Source organism: Lygodium microphyllum, chromosome 5, assembly GCF_053477565.2.
Source record: "Lygodium microphyllum isolate KBCC chromosome 5, Lygodium_microphyllum_v1.1.10, whole genome shotgun sequence".
NCBI lineage: Eukaryota > Viridiplantae > Streptophyta > Polypodiopsida > Schizaeales > Lygodiaceae > Lygodium > Lygodium microphyllum.
The window spans coordinates 169,754,488-169,770,347 of NC_141139.1; the positions used below are offsets into that span (position 1 = coordinate 169,754,488).

Sequence of the window (15,860 nt, forward strand, 5' to 3'; positions counted from 1 at the left end):
TGAATGCTGTAAATGAATGTAAGAGTGTACAGTGCTCAAGGGTAGAGCAATGTGGCAGTGTGACGTCCACCAGAGACGGATCCCAAGTTTGTGACCTCCAGTCGGAGTGTAGGAGTGCTGAATAGTGAATGGCAGCAGACTGATCACCAAAATGCAGCAGTCTGGAGGCTGGAAATTGGTAAACGCAGTAGTGTACCACCGATCGGAGGCTGGAAATTGTGCATAGGTGCTGTAAACAATAGGGCGACAGATGGAGAAGGTGTGTCGGAGAGTGTCAGGACCTGCAATGCTGTAAACGCAGGCTGATTGACCCTGGAGATGATGGACAGTAGGTGAACAGTAGTGTGGGACAGTCTGGAGCAGTCACCAGCGGCTGAGAGCTATCGCCTACAGCAATGGACGGGCTGAAGATAATGTGACTGCAGTTAATGATGGCTGGACAGCAGAGGTGGGGGACTGCGGGCTGGAAAACTGGGCGTTGACAGTAGCAGAGGGTGTGTGGGCTGGTGTAACCTGCAAACAAGGATGATAGCTGAATGGGGGGCAACTTGTCTATTTATAGATGTGGATTGGAGCCTCCCAAATTAGGGTTTCCACTGAACTCTCTCGAATTGCTCCCCGTTTTAGGGTTTCCACTGAACTCTCTCAAACCGCTCCCTGTTTTAGGATTTTACTCTAAAAGAGCATTTTTTAGTGTGTTTTGGGGCTGTTTAAGAGGCTAATCAACAAGCAATGCATGTTTTAGCTGAACATCCTCTCTCAAGCCCAAAATTGAGCTGAAAGGTTAGGCCAGCCATTGTGATGTTTATTTACCTCAAGGTGTCCCACTCCAAAGTAGCGAGGGCATTGGACAAAGGGTGCATATTGGCTGCCCAGTGGCCTACCAAGACTATAGAGGTGATGGTTATCTTACCAAGGAAATCCAAGTAGTCACCCCAGAGAGGATAGGGCATCGGACAAAGGGTGCACGGTGGCTGCCCAGTGGCCTACGAAGCCCTACAAAGGCGGATGGAACCACGTGGAACTTTTTTTTTTTGGTTTTGAATAAGTGAGGTAAATTTTATGGGATGCGAACGATTGAGTAATAGTGACCCAGAAGACGGGAGTAGGGAGGGTATACCCAACACATCACAAAATAGTACAATGCTTCGTGAGCCCCCTCTATTGAAGTTCACATACGCAAAGCCATCCGGATCCTGTATCTCAAAAGAAGAAACTAGCAAGGGTTTTGATTCATGCAACACAAAAGAATTGTACAAACTTGACATTGGACCTAGTTGAGATGCTGAAGATGGATCGCCAGATGTTCCGAATGCCGCATGTCCTCCATGATCGAAGAGGTGGCCAGCCTCACCAACCGGTCCGGATGTGGGAGCAAAATTGGTAGGAGGGGTGTAAACATCTGTCATCATCGTACTTGTTGCGATAGTACTCCTCAAAGTCCTCCTCTGTCATGTTAGTGAAATTTGGAATAGGAGTAGAAGAAGAAGTTTAAGGTGAAAGTGAAGTGTCGTCCAGCTCACCGAGTCCATAATGCCGTCTTAGGGCCTTCAATGATGGAGAAGCCTGATAAGACATCATAGGAACTGGAGAAAAAGGTGTCTGGGACATTGTGATTCGGTTACGAGTCGTATTGTGTGCCTCGCACCAAGACTAGCTCTCCACAATATCCGCAGGATACTCTTTACAAGAGCACCGGTTGTGATACCATGTGATGAAAATTGCTAGGGTTTGCACTGAGGACACATAGAGTGTATGATTACGACAGAAACACAAAGAGACAGACATAGACACAGAGGGAAAAACTCAAACCCTAAACGCAAAACTCAAAACTCAAACCCTAAATGCAAAACTCCAAAACTCAAACCCTAAATGCAAAACTCAAAACTCAAACATAGAAACTCAAAGACAAACAGAAAAAGGGAGAGAGAGAACACAACTCTGAAGTGAATGAATGCTGTAAATGAATGTAAGAGTGTACAGGGTGCTCAAGGGCAGAGCAATGTTGGAGTGTGACGTCCACTGGAGACGGATCCCAAGTCTGTGACCACCAGTTGGAGTGTAGGAGTGCTGAAGAGTGAATGGCAGTAGGCTGGTCACCAAAACGCAGCAGTCTGGAGGCTGAAAACTGGTAAACACAGCAGTTTACCACCGATCGAAGGTCGGAAACTGTGTGCAGGTGCTGTAAACAGCAAGGCGACAGCTGGAGAAGGTGTGTCGGAGAGTGTCAGGACCTGCAATGCTGTAAACGCAGGCTGGCTGACCCTGCAGATGATGGACAGCAGGCTGAACAATAGTCTGGGACAGTCTGGAACAGTCGCTAGCAGCTGAGAGCTGTCGCCTACAGCAATGGATAGGCTGAAGATTATGTGGCAGCAGTCGGTGATGGCTGAACAGCAAATGGAGGCGGGCTGCGGGCTGGAAACTGGGCACCAACAGCAGCAGAGGGTGTGTGGGCTGGTGTAACCTACAAACAAGGATGATAGCTGAATGGTGGGCAGCTTAGATGTGGATTGGAGCCTCCCAAATTAGGGTTTCCACTGAACTCTCTCGAACCGCTCCCCGTTTTAGGGTTTTACTCTAAAAGAGCATTTTTTTGGTGTGTTTTGGGCTGTTTAAGAGTCTAATCGGCAAGTAAGGCATGTTTTAGCTCAACACAAGCGAGTGAGGAAACTTAGGAGAGTTGGTGGATCTATAGCACATGGACATCATGACGCAGAGAAAGTGGCTACAAAGCAGTATACAAGTTTGTTAGGATCCATGATCCCAACTATGAGAGGGATTGAGAGGTAGTTTGGTAGAGCACCTGGATGGTGGCATTGATAGGATGTGCATGCATTTGATGACTCTTTTTCTGGAGGAGTTTGAGAAAGCGTGCCATGTATTGCCTTCAGGCAAGTGTCCAGCTTTGGAAGGATTGGATAAGTCCTTCAGCTATTGGAAGCTTAGCAGTATATGTCTCATTGCAACTTTCCAGAAGATTTTGGCATCAAGAAACATGACAAAGAGACCATCCATGGGATGAATTCATCTCGTCCCCAAGGGTAGTGGGGATAGATTGGAGATTCCATAGTGGAGACTGATCACTTTGCTTGTAACTGCCTATAAGATCCTTTGGAAAGGCGATCGGTCTTAGATTGGCCCCTTGGATGCCAGACATTATTCGTCCCACCCAGACCAACTTTGTCTGAGAGTGCAACATCTTCAACAACAGCTTTGCTTTTTGGGAGTTAACTGCTTTTGTCCACTCAATGAACCACGGCTGCATTGTGCTTCTTCTTGATTTTGAGAATGCATATGATGGTGTGGATTGGGAGTTCAGGGAGGGCATTGTCTTGAGGATGGTGTTACTAGGGGAGTGGGTTAGAGAAGTTGAGCCTTGTGTTCCTCGACACAAAGCCAGTTGCCAGTGGGGCAGAGGAGAGATTCAATATCCATAGATATGTGAGACGGGGATGCCAGCTGGCCCCCTTCTTGTTTCTATTTGTGATGGAGGTAGTTAATTCATTTTGATGGATAGATCCATTGATATTAGAGGCATCAAGTTGCCATCTTTGGGTTCAAGGAGAGCATTGATATGGAGTTTGTAGATGACACAACAATTTACCTAGACAGGAATGAGGGTAACTTGAGGACCTTTGTAGAAGCCATGGAGATTTTCAGCAGTGTGAAGTCGTATGGTTTCTAGATACGTGACACTAGGCAGCTGGATTGGCAACTCCATGAAGATGTGTCCTACACTCCTCACAGGGCTGGGTTGAGATATCTTGGATGCCACGTGGTGCATGATATTACTTTAGAGCAACAATTAGCAGCTCTTCTCTTGAGCATTAGGCAAAAGCTCCTGTATTGAAGCTTTGTGAGGCTTTAATTAGCAAGGAAAGTGGTGGTTACGAATTAGGTTCTCCTTGCAACCATGTGGTGCTTCACTCCTTGGGCATTTTCTAGGTCATGCTTTTGGCAAGGTGAAAGATTCCATCAGGTACTTTTGGTTAGGAGGGGTGTCAAAATGACTGAGTGACTAGAGAGATAGTAGGGTGTGGGGGGGAAACAGAGTGTGGATGGCAAACACTGAGAGAGAAAAGAAACTCAGAAAGATGGTGAAAGATGAATCATGCTAATGAAGTGAATTTGATACAAGGGTGCCGTAGCACGAAGGATGCCTTGGAGTGCAAGAAGACTACCAAAGAAGCCTTTGAGTCTGCAAACACAGGATGAGGAGGTGTCGTTTGGAGCAAGAAGACTGTCGTCGAAGGGTGAGGAGGCTTTGAATCTGCAAATGTAGGGATGAAGAATGGTACCACGAGCAGGGAGACAACCAATGAAGCCTCCGTCTACAAACGCAAGCGTGAAGAGCTGCTACCAGCTGCTGCTGGTAGTGACGCTAGGCGGTGAGGATGAGCCAGCTGCTGAAAATGCAGATGAAGATAGCCTCTGGGAGTAAAAACATCAGCTGTGGAGTGACATGTGATGAGTGGAGAAGCAGCGAGGAACCAAAATGCAAGGTGCAACAGCCTGTGATGATGATGGATGCTGACGCCTAAGATGGAGGAAGGCCGCCAGTTGCTGCAGAAGAACTCTACCAAGCTGTCAAACGCAATGTGATGGTTGACACTTGATGGGTGGATGTAGTCGCCAGCTGGAGAAGACTGATGCCAAGATGATGGAGCTGCCGCCAATTGTAGAGGTGAAGCGTCAGCAGAAGATGAGGTAGGCTGCCATGAAAAAGCAACTCCAAGGATGGAAACTGGCACTTGATGGTAGGAGGTGAAGGTGATGGAAGGAGAGTGTTAGAAGAGTGACGGAGAGAGGGTGGGAGTGACGGACTCAAGGATCAGCCATGTAGAATGAGTGATTGAGGCAGCCTATAAATAGGCAAGAGACTATCTAGGGTGGCGCCCGGAGGGAGGGCACCAGCGTTCTAGGCTGGTTCCCCACTCTAGGAGCCCAGCCCCTTTTTGGGGCTCTCCACTGTGAAACCCTAAACATAAGATGCAGAATGTAGAACGTAAACTGTGTGTGAAGGGTTTCTTAACACCCCCTCTCAAGCCCAAAAAGGAGCGTAAAAGGGAAGTGAGAAGAGAGAAGAAGATCCACCTTGTCATCTGAGAATTCCACCTAAAAGGAGACCTATGAAGATAGTTAGGAGAGAGGATGAGCCATAGAACCCGAAACTCAACCTCGGGAGAGGAGCCACTAGCTTTGTGACTCCATTCTGGAAGGAATACGAAGGCGTAGTCACCAAGTTGCTGCTGAAGATCCAAGGGCTCCGAACTAGGTAGATTTGCTAGATCTTGGGTATCGGTAGAGGTAAAACTGTTCAAAAGAGAGCCAAACCTTGGAAGTGAAAGATGATGATGGAAGAACTTCATGGCAGGTAGGGTCCCCCTCTGAATCTGAAGGAGTAGAAGTAGGAGCCCCCTCTTAAGCTGAAGTATAATCGGAAGCGCCCTTTGAGGGCAAAGTAAAAAAATCCCCCTCTAAATCCGAGTCTGAGATAGAGAGGGAACCACACCAACCATGGACTTCGAAGCATCTGATGATGAAGGAAGTGCCGCCGGTCATGTCGAAGAAGGTATCTAGGGCTTGGAAGGAGTAGAAATTGAAGAACGCCCAAAGATGTTCTCTCGAACCGGAGTAGAAGAGGGTGGGGAAGAGGGAGGCTCAAGTTGAGCCAAGGGTGGGGAACAGTCGCAGGCTCTTAGGAAAGTGGACTATGGAGGAGTTGTGGGCCGTGGTTGAAGCCCCCCCCAAAGATAAATCAGGAAGGTGTGGAAACTAAGATAATACTTAGGGACTGAGTTTAGAGTGACATTCACCATTTCTGCATCCAAAATAACCACATCAATGTTCAACAGTTGCTCACGAAAATTCTCAAGTGTGTGAGGTGATCAGTCTTGCTGTAAATGTTGCTTGGATCTTGGGTTTTGAGATTTGACATTGCTGCAATTTATGCACAAACTGAGTAGCTAAACACTTCCAAGCTGAAGTGTGAAGTGTACCCAACTGAGTACCAAAATCCTAACACGGGATACTAAGGCAAGTACAAAACTATCAAAACTCCCTCTTTTTGAAAAACATGCCCAAACTGCATTAACATCACCCAGACTGTGATTTACAACAATTTAGTGCTGTAGAACTGCATAAGCCTTGCTATGCATGCCCAACATTAAATGCAGCAACTTAATGCTGAAAATTCCCAATTTTTATTTGCAATTGCCAGATTTATTTAAATATCTTTGTCCAATGTCACATAAACAGAAAAATAATGCTGTTCCAGCATCTGTCCACTGTTTTGGGATGCGTGCCACACAAAAGCCCTAAATCTCAGCGAAGAAATTCTGAGAAATTTCAGAGATTTATGCCTACAGCTTAAAAATATGACGGAATGTCGCCTCGGGATGTGTATCGACAACAACCAGCAACCGAACAGAAATTAATATATGATGCATCATTCATTTTGTTTTTGCTAGTGCAATATGATGTTTAGTGTATGCTTACAGAGTGTCTTTGAATACTTGAAAAGTTTTTAATTGTAGAATTGTGAAAAAATCCTGAATTAATCTATTTGTTAATGTCATGTTCCCTCCCCTTTTCTGGAATGGGGCCTCTCTATTCCAGTTTTATTGCTTGTTCCCATTCCCCATTTGCTCTTCCTCATTCCATGTGACTTTGGCGTAGGCATTTCAGCCTTCTGTCTATTTTGGGACTTCACTGCAATAATTATTATGCGATTGTTTCCATGCTAGTGATATAGATGCTTCTGTGATGGATGTGTCTTACCACTTTTACTAAATTTTGTGAATAGACTTTATGGTGGAGTCTATTCTCCTTATGAATTTTGACATAATGAAAAAATGAATAGTGGTCTTTAAAAAAAGTGTGTCGTTGTGAGATATTTATCAACATCAATGCCATCTATTCGATACCATGGCTGTATGTTTTAAGCTCCGTGTAAGTATGATTGTTCTAATATGTGACACTTGACAGGTGATACTCCACAAAAAATGAATAGTGCTCTTTAAAAAAAGTGTGTCATTGTGAGATATTTATCAACATCAATGCCATCTATTCAATACCATGGCTGTATGTTTTAAGCTCGTGTAAGTATGATGGTGCTAATATGTGGCACTTTGACAGGTGATACTTGACAAAAAATGGCCCAAGGTCAAAACCATTATCAATCAATTCGGAGTCATTGAAGGCATGAGGCAGCTTGAGGTTTTAGCTGGGAATCACGCACTTGTTACTACTGTTGTGGAGAATGGATTTTCATTCCAATTCAACTTGGCAACACTGTAAGATGTATCTAAATTAGTTGAAGCTTCTACACATGTTTGTTAATGATACTTCTGCATTGATAAAATGGGTGTTTGATGATTGCATTTATCGAATGTTTGCTATTAGATTTTGGAGTACTGGTGAGAGAAGCTTCTGGACTACCAAGAATATGGAAAAGCAGAGTGGCAAGCATGAGTTTAAGAATGCCCGATTTTATTCTGGGATAATTTGACATAGGAATAAGAAGTATCACTTGAATCATTGTTTCCCAGCACTATGCAGATGACTTATTAATCTTTGTGCATATATAAATGTAGTTAGGAAGAAGTATTGACCATGGATGTTGATGAGGGCAAATGCAGTGTCATAATGAGATCAGAACTCTACACTTTACTGTAACATGTATTTTCTTTTCTTGAGTTCTATGAATAATAGACTGAAAAACCCCTTCTATAAGAACCATCTATGCAATACATATATTTGACAAAAGCATCGTTGCAAGGGTTTGAGCTAAGAGAGAGAGAGAGATGGATGATACAAGGTTTAATGAAGCTTCTGAGAAGGGATAAGCACATGTGATATACACAGGAATAAGAGATTTCATGGCTTTTGTGGCAGGGTTCAATGCTTGTCCCTTTGCAAGCAAAGCTTCACTTACTTTTTTCAAGGAAAAGAAAATTCTGTTAATAAGGCCTCAGAGAAGATCCCCTTGAGGTAAAGTACAAAGTACAAAGAACCTTGTAAAGAGTAGCCAAGTACATCATAAAGACGATGGTTTTGTGAACAACCAATCTGGTGGGCAACAATGCCAGACCATTTGAGGGGCTGCGTGAAAGAAGGTGCTGCAGTACCAGGTTTGCAAGCAGCCATCTTTGGTCCTCCACATCCTCTTAGAGCCACCTCATAGCCTCTTCCATCTCCCACAGAGAGTATGGAGGATCTTGTCCAAATCCTCAAAAGAGTCTCTATCGTAGAGAAGTCTTGGAAATCTATAGAGTTGCTGCACCTGACAGTGTAAATGTACCAAGCAATCAGACAAGCAATCATTTCCCATCTGTGATAGTGTCCTGGGGTCCATTGTGCCTGCAAGTAATTTTGAGTGGGGATCTTTCTCACATGCTGACTTATGATAGAAAGGAGTGGCTGCCCTGAAAAGCCTCATATCCACATGCTGGGTCCTGTCCGTGACCCAAGCTACAGCCCCCCAAGTGCCAGCCATAGTCTCTAGTGTGCCATGAAAGACCATCTCAATGGCTCTCCTGAATACCTTCCCAAACCAGCCTTTCTTTTTATAGAAGGGTGGCAGAACCCTACAGTACACTAACTACGACAATTCACAGCAAGTAATAACTTCTTTAAATAAATGATAAATTGAAAATTTAACATGTTACCACAATGGGCTAGAATGCCTTGCTACTCACCCTTGAGCATTAGGCAATACTCTAGACCCTCTATACTCTGCTGAGCCTGAATGAGCCCGATCCAAAGTAGGCTCTAATTGAAAGTCGGCTAGAATGCCTTGCTACTCACCCTTGAGCATTAGGCAATACTCTAGATCCTCTATGCTCTGCTGAGCCTGAATGAGCCTGATCCAAAGTCGGGTCTAATTGAAAGCTATCATGGTAATGTACAGCATTGAGGATGATCTACTAGGTCACCCTCCTCCATCTATTTTCATCTGTACAAGTGAAACAATCCTGAAATTTCACCAAGTACGCATGGAAACTTTACCTATAATCTTACATGCCCCAAAATCATCTAGATTATCCTTAGGATCACCCAGATCATCAGAACTTTCAGATTGTTGCAAAATATATTTGCCACAATTCAATGCTTCTAGTTGATCAGCCCTAAAATCCAATTCCTGCGCATCAAACATGCTAGGAAACTAGATACATTGCTAAGAATTCCCATTTGCTTGCCAGGGACCATTTCAATGAGACTACATGGGATTTTGCGTTCCACTGGTCATTCCAGAATATATTTGGCCATGCAGTCCATGCATTACAGGTTGCATACCAAATGCATTTCTGCCATGCATACCAAAAGAAGTAGTAACATGACCAGCCATAGCATTGAAAATAGATCATGCATGAAAGTGCCTTGGATGCCCATAGTCCCACATTTTGATGCATGCCTTGCTGTCCAAAACACATACCACTTGTATTGCCAAGATTTACATGCATTTGGTGCCCTTGCCCCAAATCAAACATGTGCGTCAGTTCATTTGATGCATTGGATGCATTTTGAGGTTGTATTGCATCTATTTTGGGTGTTACATGTTGTCCTCAAGTATTAGAAGATGCCTTAATGCTTTTTACCCTTGTTGTCCTTCCTCAGTGACTGCATAAATGAGCAAATTGTGGGTCTTTTGTGAGGCAAGGAAAAGTGCCCATTGCTTCTATTAATTGTGCATCAAAGTCTGCCTTGGATGCCCATAGCCCCACATTTTGATGCATGCCTTGCTGTCCAAAACACATACCACTTGTATTGCCAAGATTTACATGCATTTGGTGCCCTTGCCCCAAATCAAACATGTGCGTCAGTTCATTTGCTGCATTGGATGCATTTTGAGGTTGTATTGCATCTATTTTGGGTGTTACATGTTGTCCTCAAGTATTAGAAGATGCCTTAATGCTTTTTACCCTTGTTGTCCTTCCTCAGTGACTGCATAAATGAGCAAATTGTGGGTCTTTTGTGAGGCAAGGAAAAGTGCCCATTGCTTCTATTAATTGTGCATCAAAGTCTGCCTTGGATGCCCATAGTCCCACATTTTGATGCATGCCTTGCTGTCCAAAACACATACCACTTGTATTGCCAAGATTTACATGCATTTGGTGCCTTGCCCCAAATCAAACATGTGCGTCAGTTCATTTGATGCATTGGATGCATTTTGAGGTTGTATTGCATCTATTTTGGGTGTTACATGTTGTCCTCAAGTATTAGAAGATGCCTTAACGCTTTTTACCCTTGTTGTCCTTCCTCAATGACTGCATAAATGAGCAAATTGTGGGTCTTTTGTGAGGCAAGGAAAAGTGCCCATTGCTTCTATTAATTGTGCATCAAAGTCCTCTTCTTACTGATTTTTACATGGGGCCTTGGACTTGATTCGTATGAGGGTCAGGCAATTCCTAGGAGCGATTGAGAGATTTACGGTGTAGAGGCGATCAACCGCCAAGACCCACGAATCGCTTATTGGTTCAAGTGTTCCAAGCCGAGCACTAATGGCTACCTCTCGCCTAGCCAACGCGCCATCCATCTCTATGGGTGTAGTGAGCTTACCTCCATGCCCGCTCGAGTTACATCCTCTCCTGAGCACTCCGGTAGCTCCACGATCCAAGTGCAAGCTTCAAGTGAGCTCCATCCTCAAGCTCCACGCTCCAAGCTCCATTGCCGCGAGTAAGAGAAGAGAAGAGAAGAGAAGAGAAAGGAAGAGAAGACGGAGAGCTTCTCCACCCCGGTCCCTCACCCTCACACACTCACTCCCTCACACTTTCACACTCCCTCTCTCAAGCACAAGCTCAAGCAAGCAAGCAAGAAGAAGAAGAAGAAGAAGAAGAAGAAGAAGAGGAGAGCCACTTTTGGCCACACACAAGAATGAGCTTCTCATTCACTTTTCAACTTTATATACAAAACCCTAAATCCCTTTTGGGCGGTCATTCCCTTGTCCCCTTTTTTACATGGCCAGCCGTAGCCTAGGCCCTTTTTCCCATTGTCCTCCTATCTTCCTAGTTTTTTTCCTACCGCCCATCTACCTTTACAAATTGCACGGGTGAGAGCCCGACACTCTTAAAATAAATCATGGTGCACCTTGCACTTTTTTTACAGAAGTATAGACTCACGCTTTCTCTCATGCATCTTTTTCCTTGATTTAGGACTTTTTTGTACTTCTTGTGTTTCCAAATTCTTCTTGGTGCGCCTTTGTCTTCTGTTCCACTTTTGCCTTGGCCTTGTCCTCCGCTTTAGATTTTCCGGATTTTCCAGCTTGTTCGTTTGGGAGTTAACATTACCTCTCTCCTAGATGAGTGCTAGTCCCATGGCACTCACTGTCATAGGTAGCAGGCTTTGGCATGCACCGAAGACATGGGTGGAAGGGACTACTATGGTTGGCCTTGGAGGAGTTTTAGTGGTGGTGCGGATGAAGGTGGTTGGTGGTACTTTGTTGGCCTGAGTGGTTGGTGATAGGGTTGTTGAAGTAGTTGATAGGGCTGGTTTTTGTTGGGAGTTGCACTCATGGGTTGGCACAGGTGTGGATGTGCTGGGAATTTGGGGCAGGTGACGATTCGTTGGTGGACTTGCAGGATGATGAAGGATAAGAAGTCAAAGTGGAGTGTTGATGAGGAGTCGACGGTACTATCGTTGGGGTCTGCAATACCTGCAATTGAAAACCTTTATATGTGATCTCTCCCTGGGGGCAGTGCTAGTCTTCGTATCGTGCACAAGACGGAGTTTGATTAGTTCGGAAGACAGGTCGAAGCCGAGAGTAATGTCCTGCACTTGAGGACCCAAACTGTGTATATATTGTGGTGCAGATATTATGTGAGTGCACGCGCATACTTAGATATTACGTAGTTAGAAGACCGCTGGTCTGGTTTCTTGTAGCAACGTGTGGATGAAGCAAGGTTGTCAATGTTGAGGAGAAGTACACAGGAAGGTGTATGAGACATCCTTGGCGGTCTGACAAAATGTAGCATAATTGAACACATTGACACCTAACTTTTGGTAGCTGGTAGCTACTGGGCTTGTTCGATGAGGATAGTATACTTTCCATGGCCGTCCGTGCGTTGCTTACTAGGATTGCTTGCAATGGTACAGAAGTGGAATGCAAGAAAGGAATCGTGCAAGTGGGTCAGGGTGAGAGGTCTAACCATAGGCGAGGCAAGCTCCCTAGGCATGTCTTGCCTTTGATGTGCCTTGAACAATTGTGGGAGATGTGTAAAGGGGCTAGGGGATCAGGAACGGAGCCAGCCGGAACGAGGCATTGAACGCACCTAATTTGAGGACCCCTAGGGGTTGTGTTGTGATCGTGGGTGCCTTTTTGTTTTTTCTTTTTTCTTTCGTTCTTTCTTTTCTCTTGTTTTCTCTTCTCTTCTTTTCTTTTCTCTCTCTCTCTCTCTCTCTCTCTCTCTCTCTCAAAGAGATAGACATAGATGAAATAGGCCTACGCAGGAGAGTCCAAGATAAAGAAGTGAGTACCTATGGAACACACGTATTGACTTTGGGAAGTGAACATAGACTAGCCATCTTTAATGGTCTGCCACAATGGCCATGATCTGACAATTTGACATATTGGAATCACAAAGGAGGGGCAAGTACTGTGGACTACTTGATAGGCTCACCAGCATTGATACCAGACATCCAAAACTTTAAGATATCTAAGAGACCAATTGGCATAGCAGCAGATCATGCTATTTTGACACTCATGCTCTCTTGTATACATATGAAACATGAAACACCATGCCTCCCTGAACATCCCAAATACTACTTTACAGAAGACACTTCACACATCTACAGTGGTTCTCTACAAACCAGTTTACATACATTGGACTTGAGTAGATTGTTGGAAAAATGTACAAGGGATTTAGCAGAGGCCATACATGGATCAGCCATGTATGCATTCCCACACACCTTGCCCCGATGTAGACCCACATGATCTACTGCTCCCCAAAAGAGCTGGTATGATGATGAGTGTAGAGTCACACGAGCTCGCCTACAAAGGGAAGTGAAGCTAGGCACTCAGACACATCGCCAAGCAAAGGCGTTCTTCAAACGCCTTGTGTGGAAGAAGAAACGAGACTACTTAGCGAAAGCAGAAGCAGAGATATATCAGCTATTTTTGGAGCGGGATAGCAAAAGCGCATGGAATATGTTTCATGAAAGACAGCCCCCCATACAGATTACATCACCAGATGCGTGGCTTGACTATGGGAGATAGTTGTATAACCTGCTAGGATAGCCACCTATGCAGCCCCCACAAGCTTGTAGGCCAACACAATGGTCATTCTTCACATGGAAAATGGTTAGAGATGCAATTTATAGATTACAAAATGGGAGGACACAGGATGAAGATGGTCTAGTAGCAGAACATTTCTCACATGCTTGTGACATATTAGCACCCATATTAGCACATATGTTCAATAGAGCAGTATGTGAACGTTTCCCTATGAGTTGGTCAGACAATACTATAATCCTGCTATTTAAAAATGGTGATCCCCTGATTCCTAGCAACTACAGGACTATCATGATCGGTCATACTTTGGCCAAGATATATGGATCTATATTGGAGTATGAACTCAGTGAGTGGGCTGAAATGCAAGGCAAGAGAGCACAAGGACAGGCAGGTTTCAGACGAGAATATACCACGCTGGACCATATTCTCACACTTAGAGCCATTATTGAGGAGGGTCGAACCCGAGACAAGAGGATTTATTGTTGCTTTGTAGACTTTCGTAAAGCTTTTGATACAGTGCCTCGTACACGCATCATGCAGAGATTGCAAGACATTGGAGTACCAGAGGGTATACGATGGGGTGTCTATGCATTGTATGAGGCAGTGATAGGTCATGTACGAGCACCGGGGGGGCTATCAGAGAGGATTGACAGTACCATAGGAGTGAAACAAGGATGTCCACTTTCACCCACATTGTTTGGTCTATACATAGATGAAGTGTCTGATTACATAGACCGAGGAGGAGGAGCTGGAGCCAGCCTGGCAGGGATGCTGATACCGATATTACTTTATGCAAATGATATTGTTCTCATTTCAGATTCACCGGAGGGATTACAGTGCCATCTAGATGCTTTACACATCTTTTGTAGAGATAAAGACCTCACAGTGAACCTTGGGAAGACCAAAACCATGGTTTTCAATACTTCAGCAGCATGGGTGAGTAGATCTATGTACCAATTCACATTTGGGGGAGATATACTGGAGCATGTGAGGGAACATGTCTATTTGGGAGTCACCTTCTCTGGCCCACGTTTTTTGTTGAGAGGGGCTTCAGAGGCACGTCTGGCACGTGGATATGCAACACTAGGGGCACTCGAGAGTCAATGTGCTCACATACAGTTCCAGGAGCCCGGCACCAAACTCTGGTTGTTTGACACCCTAGTCACATCTACATTACTATATGGAGCAGAGGTATGGGGTTCAGCTTGTACCACAGGCGTCTTAGCCCACTCACTGATCAGATTCGAATAGAGAGGGATTATTATGATGGTTGGGATAGCGTGGAAAGGCCATTGATCATGATGACATCACGCATGATTAGGAGTAAGCCCTCCACCCCACATCCCATTGTCAGAGTAGAGCTAGGGGCAACATCTATAGTTACGGAGGCACTCTTTAGGGCAGTGACCTTTTGGCACAGACTATGGGAACTTCCACGCCATAGATACTCTAGATTGGCACTAACCTCATCTAGACAACTAGTAGCTAGAGGCGAGAAGAAGTGTTGGTTTTCATGGATGACTATTTGGATGAGCCTACATGGTTTGGATATTGACTGTCTTCCACCTTTGAATTATAGCCTTGACTGCCCTACACTTTCTCTCAGCTGATTAGAGTTGAACCAGGTGATCAGAGCTGATATCTTGAGGATTGAGACAGCAAGGACATGGATCCATCCACCACTCCCTCTAGGATCGAGGATGGAGTTCTACAGGAGTCATTTCTTGTCTCTGTGATGATGGTTTCACTATTTGGCCAGCATATATGGACACCCATCTCTCCCAAGTGTACGGGTTGCTATCGAACAGATTTGCACATCCTCACATAGGCTTCAGATGGAGACAGACATATGGACAAATACCCTAGCAGAGGATAGGACTTGCCAGGTTTGTGGTCGTGAGTCTGAGACGGAGGAGCACTACATATGCAGATGCACAGTATACTATGACATGCGAGGACGGTACCACTGCCTCTTCCGTGATAGATTTGGACCCCTTCGTCGCGTCATGGAGTACAAGGACCAGAGATGCCTAGGTCTTTTCCCCCTGGAGCTCGAGAGGCGCCAAATTGTACTACTGCAAGACAGGAGGCCAGCTCACCTAGAGGGACACACACAGAGAGCAGTGACAAACTTCTTCTACAGAGCCGACCCTACTGACACTACCAATCTAGCAAAGACAGAGCCACCCCGCTAGACACCTTACAGGCCACACCGTGGTGTCACATTGGATAGAGCCACTTCCCTTCGTTGAGCACCACGACCCCGTCTACTAGGACCACGTCCGAGGAGGCCACACCACAGTCGGATTAGAGCCATTATCACGAGACACCGCAGACTCACCACTAGACATATCAGTGAAGCAGCTAGGGATCGCATCATAGCTGAGATCATGTGCAGATCTTGAGATCAACTACAGCCCATAGTCCCCACCACACTTTTGTACATGGTTCTATCAGATCTGGTTCTCCTTTCCTTTCCTTTCCTTTTCTATCGATGAAATAACACTACACATGGTTCAATCCTAGTATAGTCCCATCATATAGTTATTTTCAGTATTGTTTCATAGGCCACCCACTTATTTGTAATGTTATCTTTACCTTACTGATGAGATGACATTAGACATGGATG

At 44.9% G+C, this 15,860-nt stretch overlaps 1 protein-coding gene across 4 annotated transcripts in view; it reads left to right on the forward strand.

Moving 5' to 3' along the window:
* The window catches only part of LOC148036682 (Met-10+ like family protein), a 139,631-nt gene that overhangs the window by 42,601 nt on the left and 81,170 nt on the right, over positions 1–15,860 (forward strand). For all 4 annotated transcript variants that reach the window (XR_015690974.1, XM_087678728.1, XM_087678729.1 and 1 more), the window contains one exon: positions 7,141–7,298. Coding sequence is in view for 3 of the 4 variants with exons in the window: in XM_087678728.1 (XP_087534854.1) it covers positions 7,141–7,298 (158 nt within the window). In the remaining variant the exon portion in view is untranslated. The remainder of the gene's footprint in view (positions 1–7,140; positions 7,299–15,860) is intronic.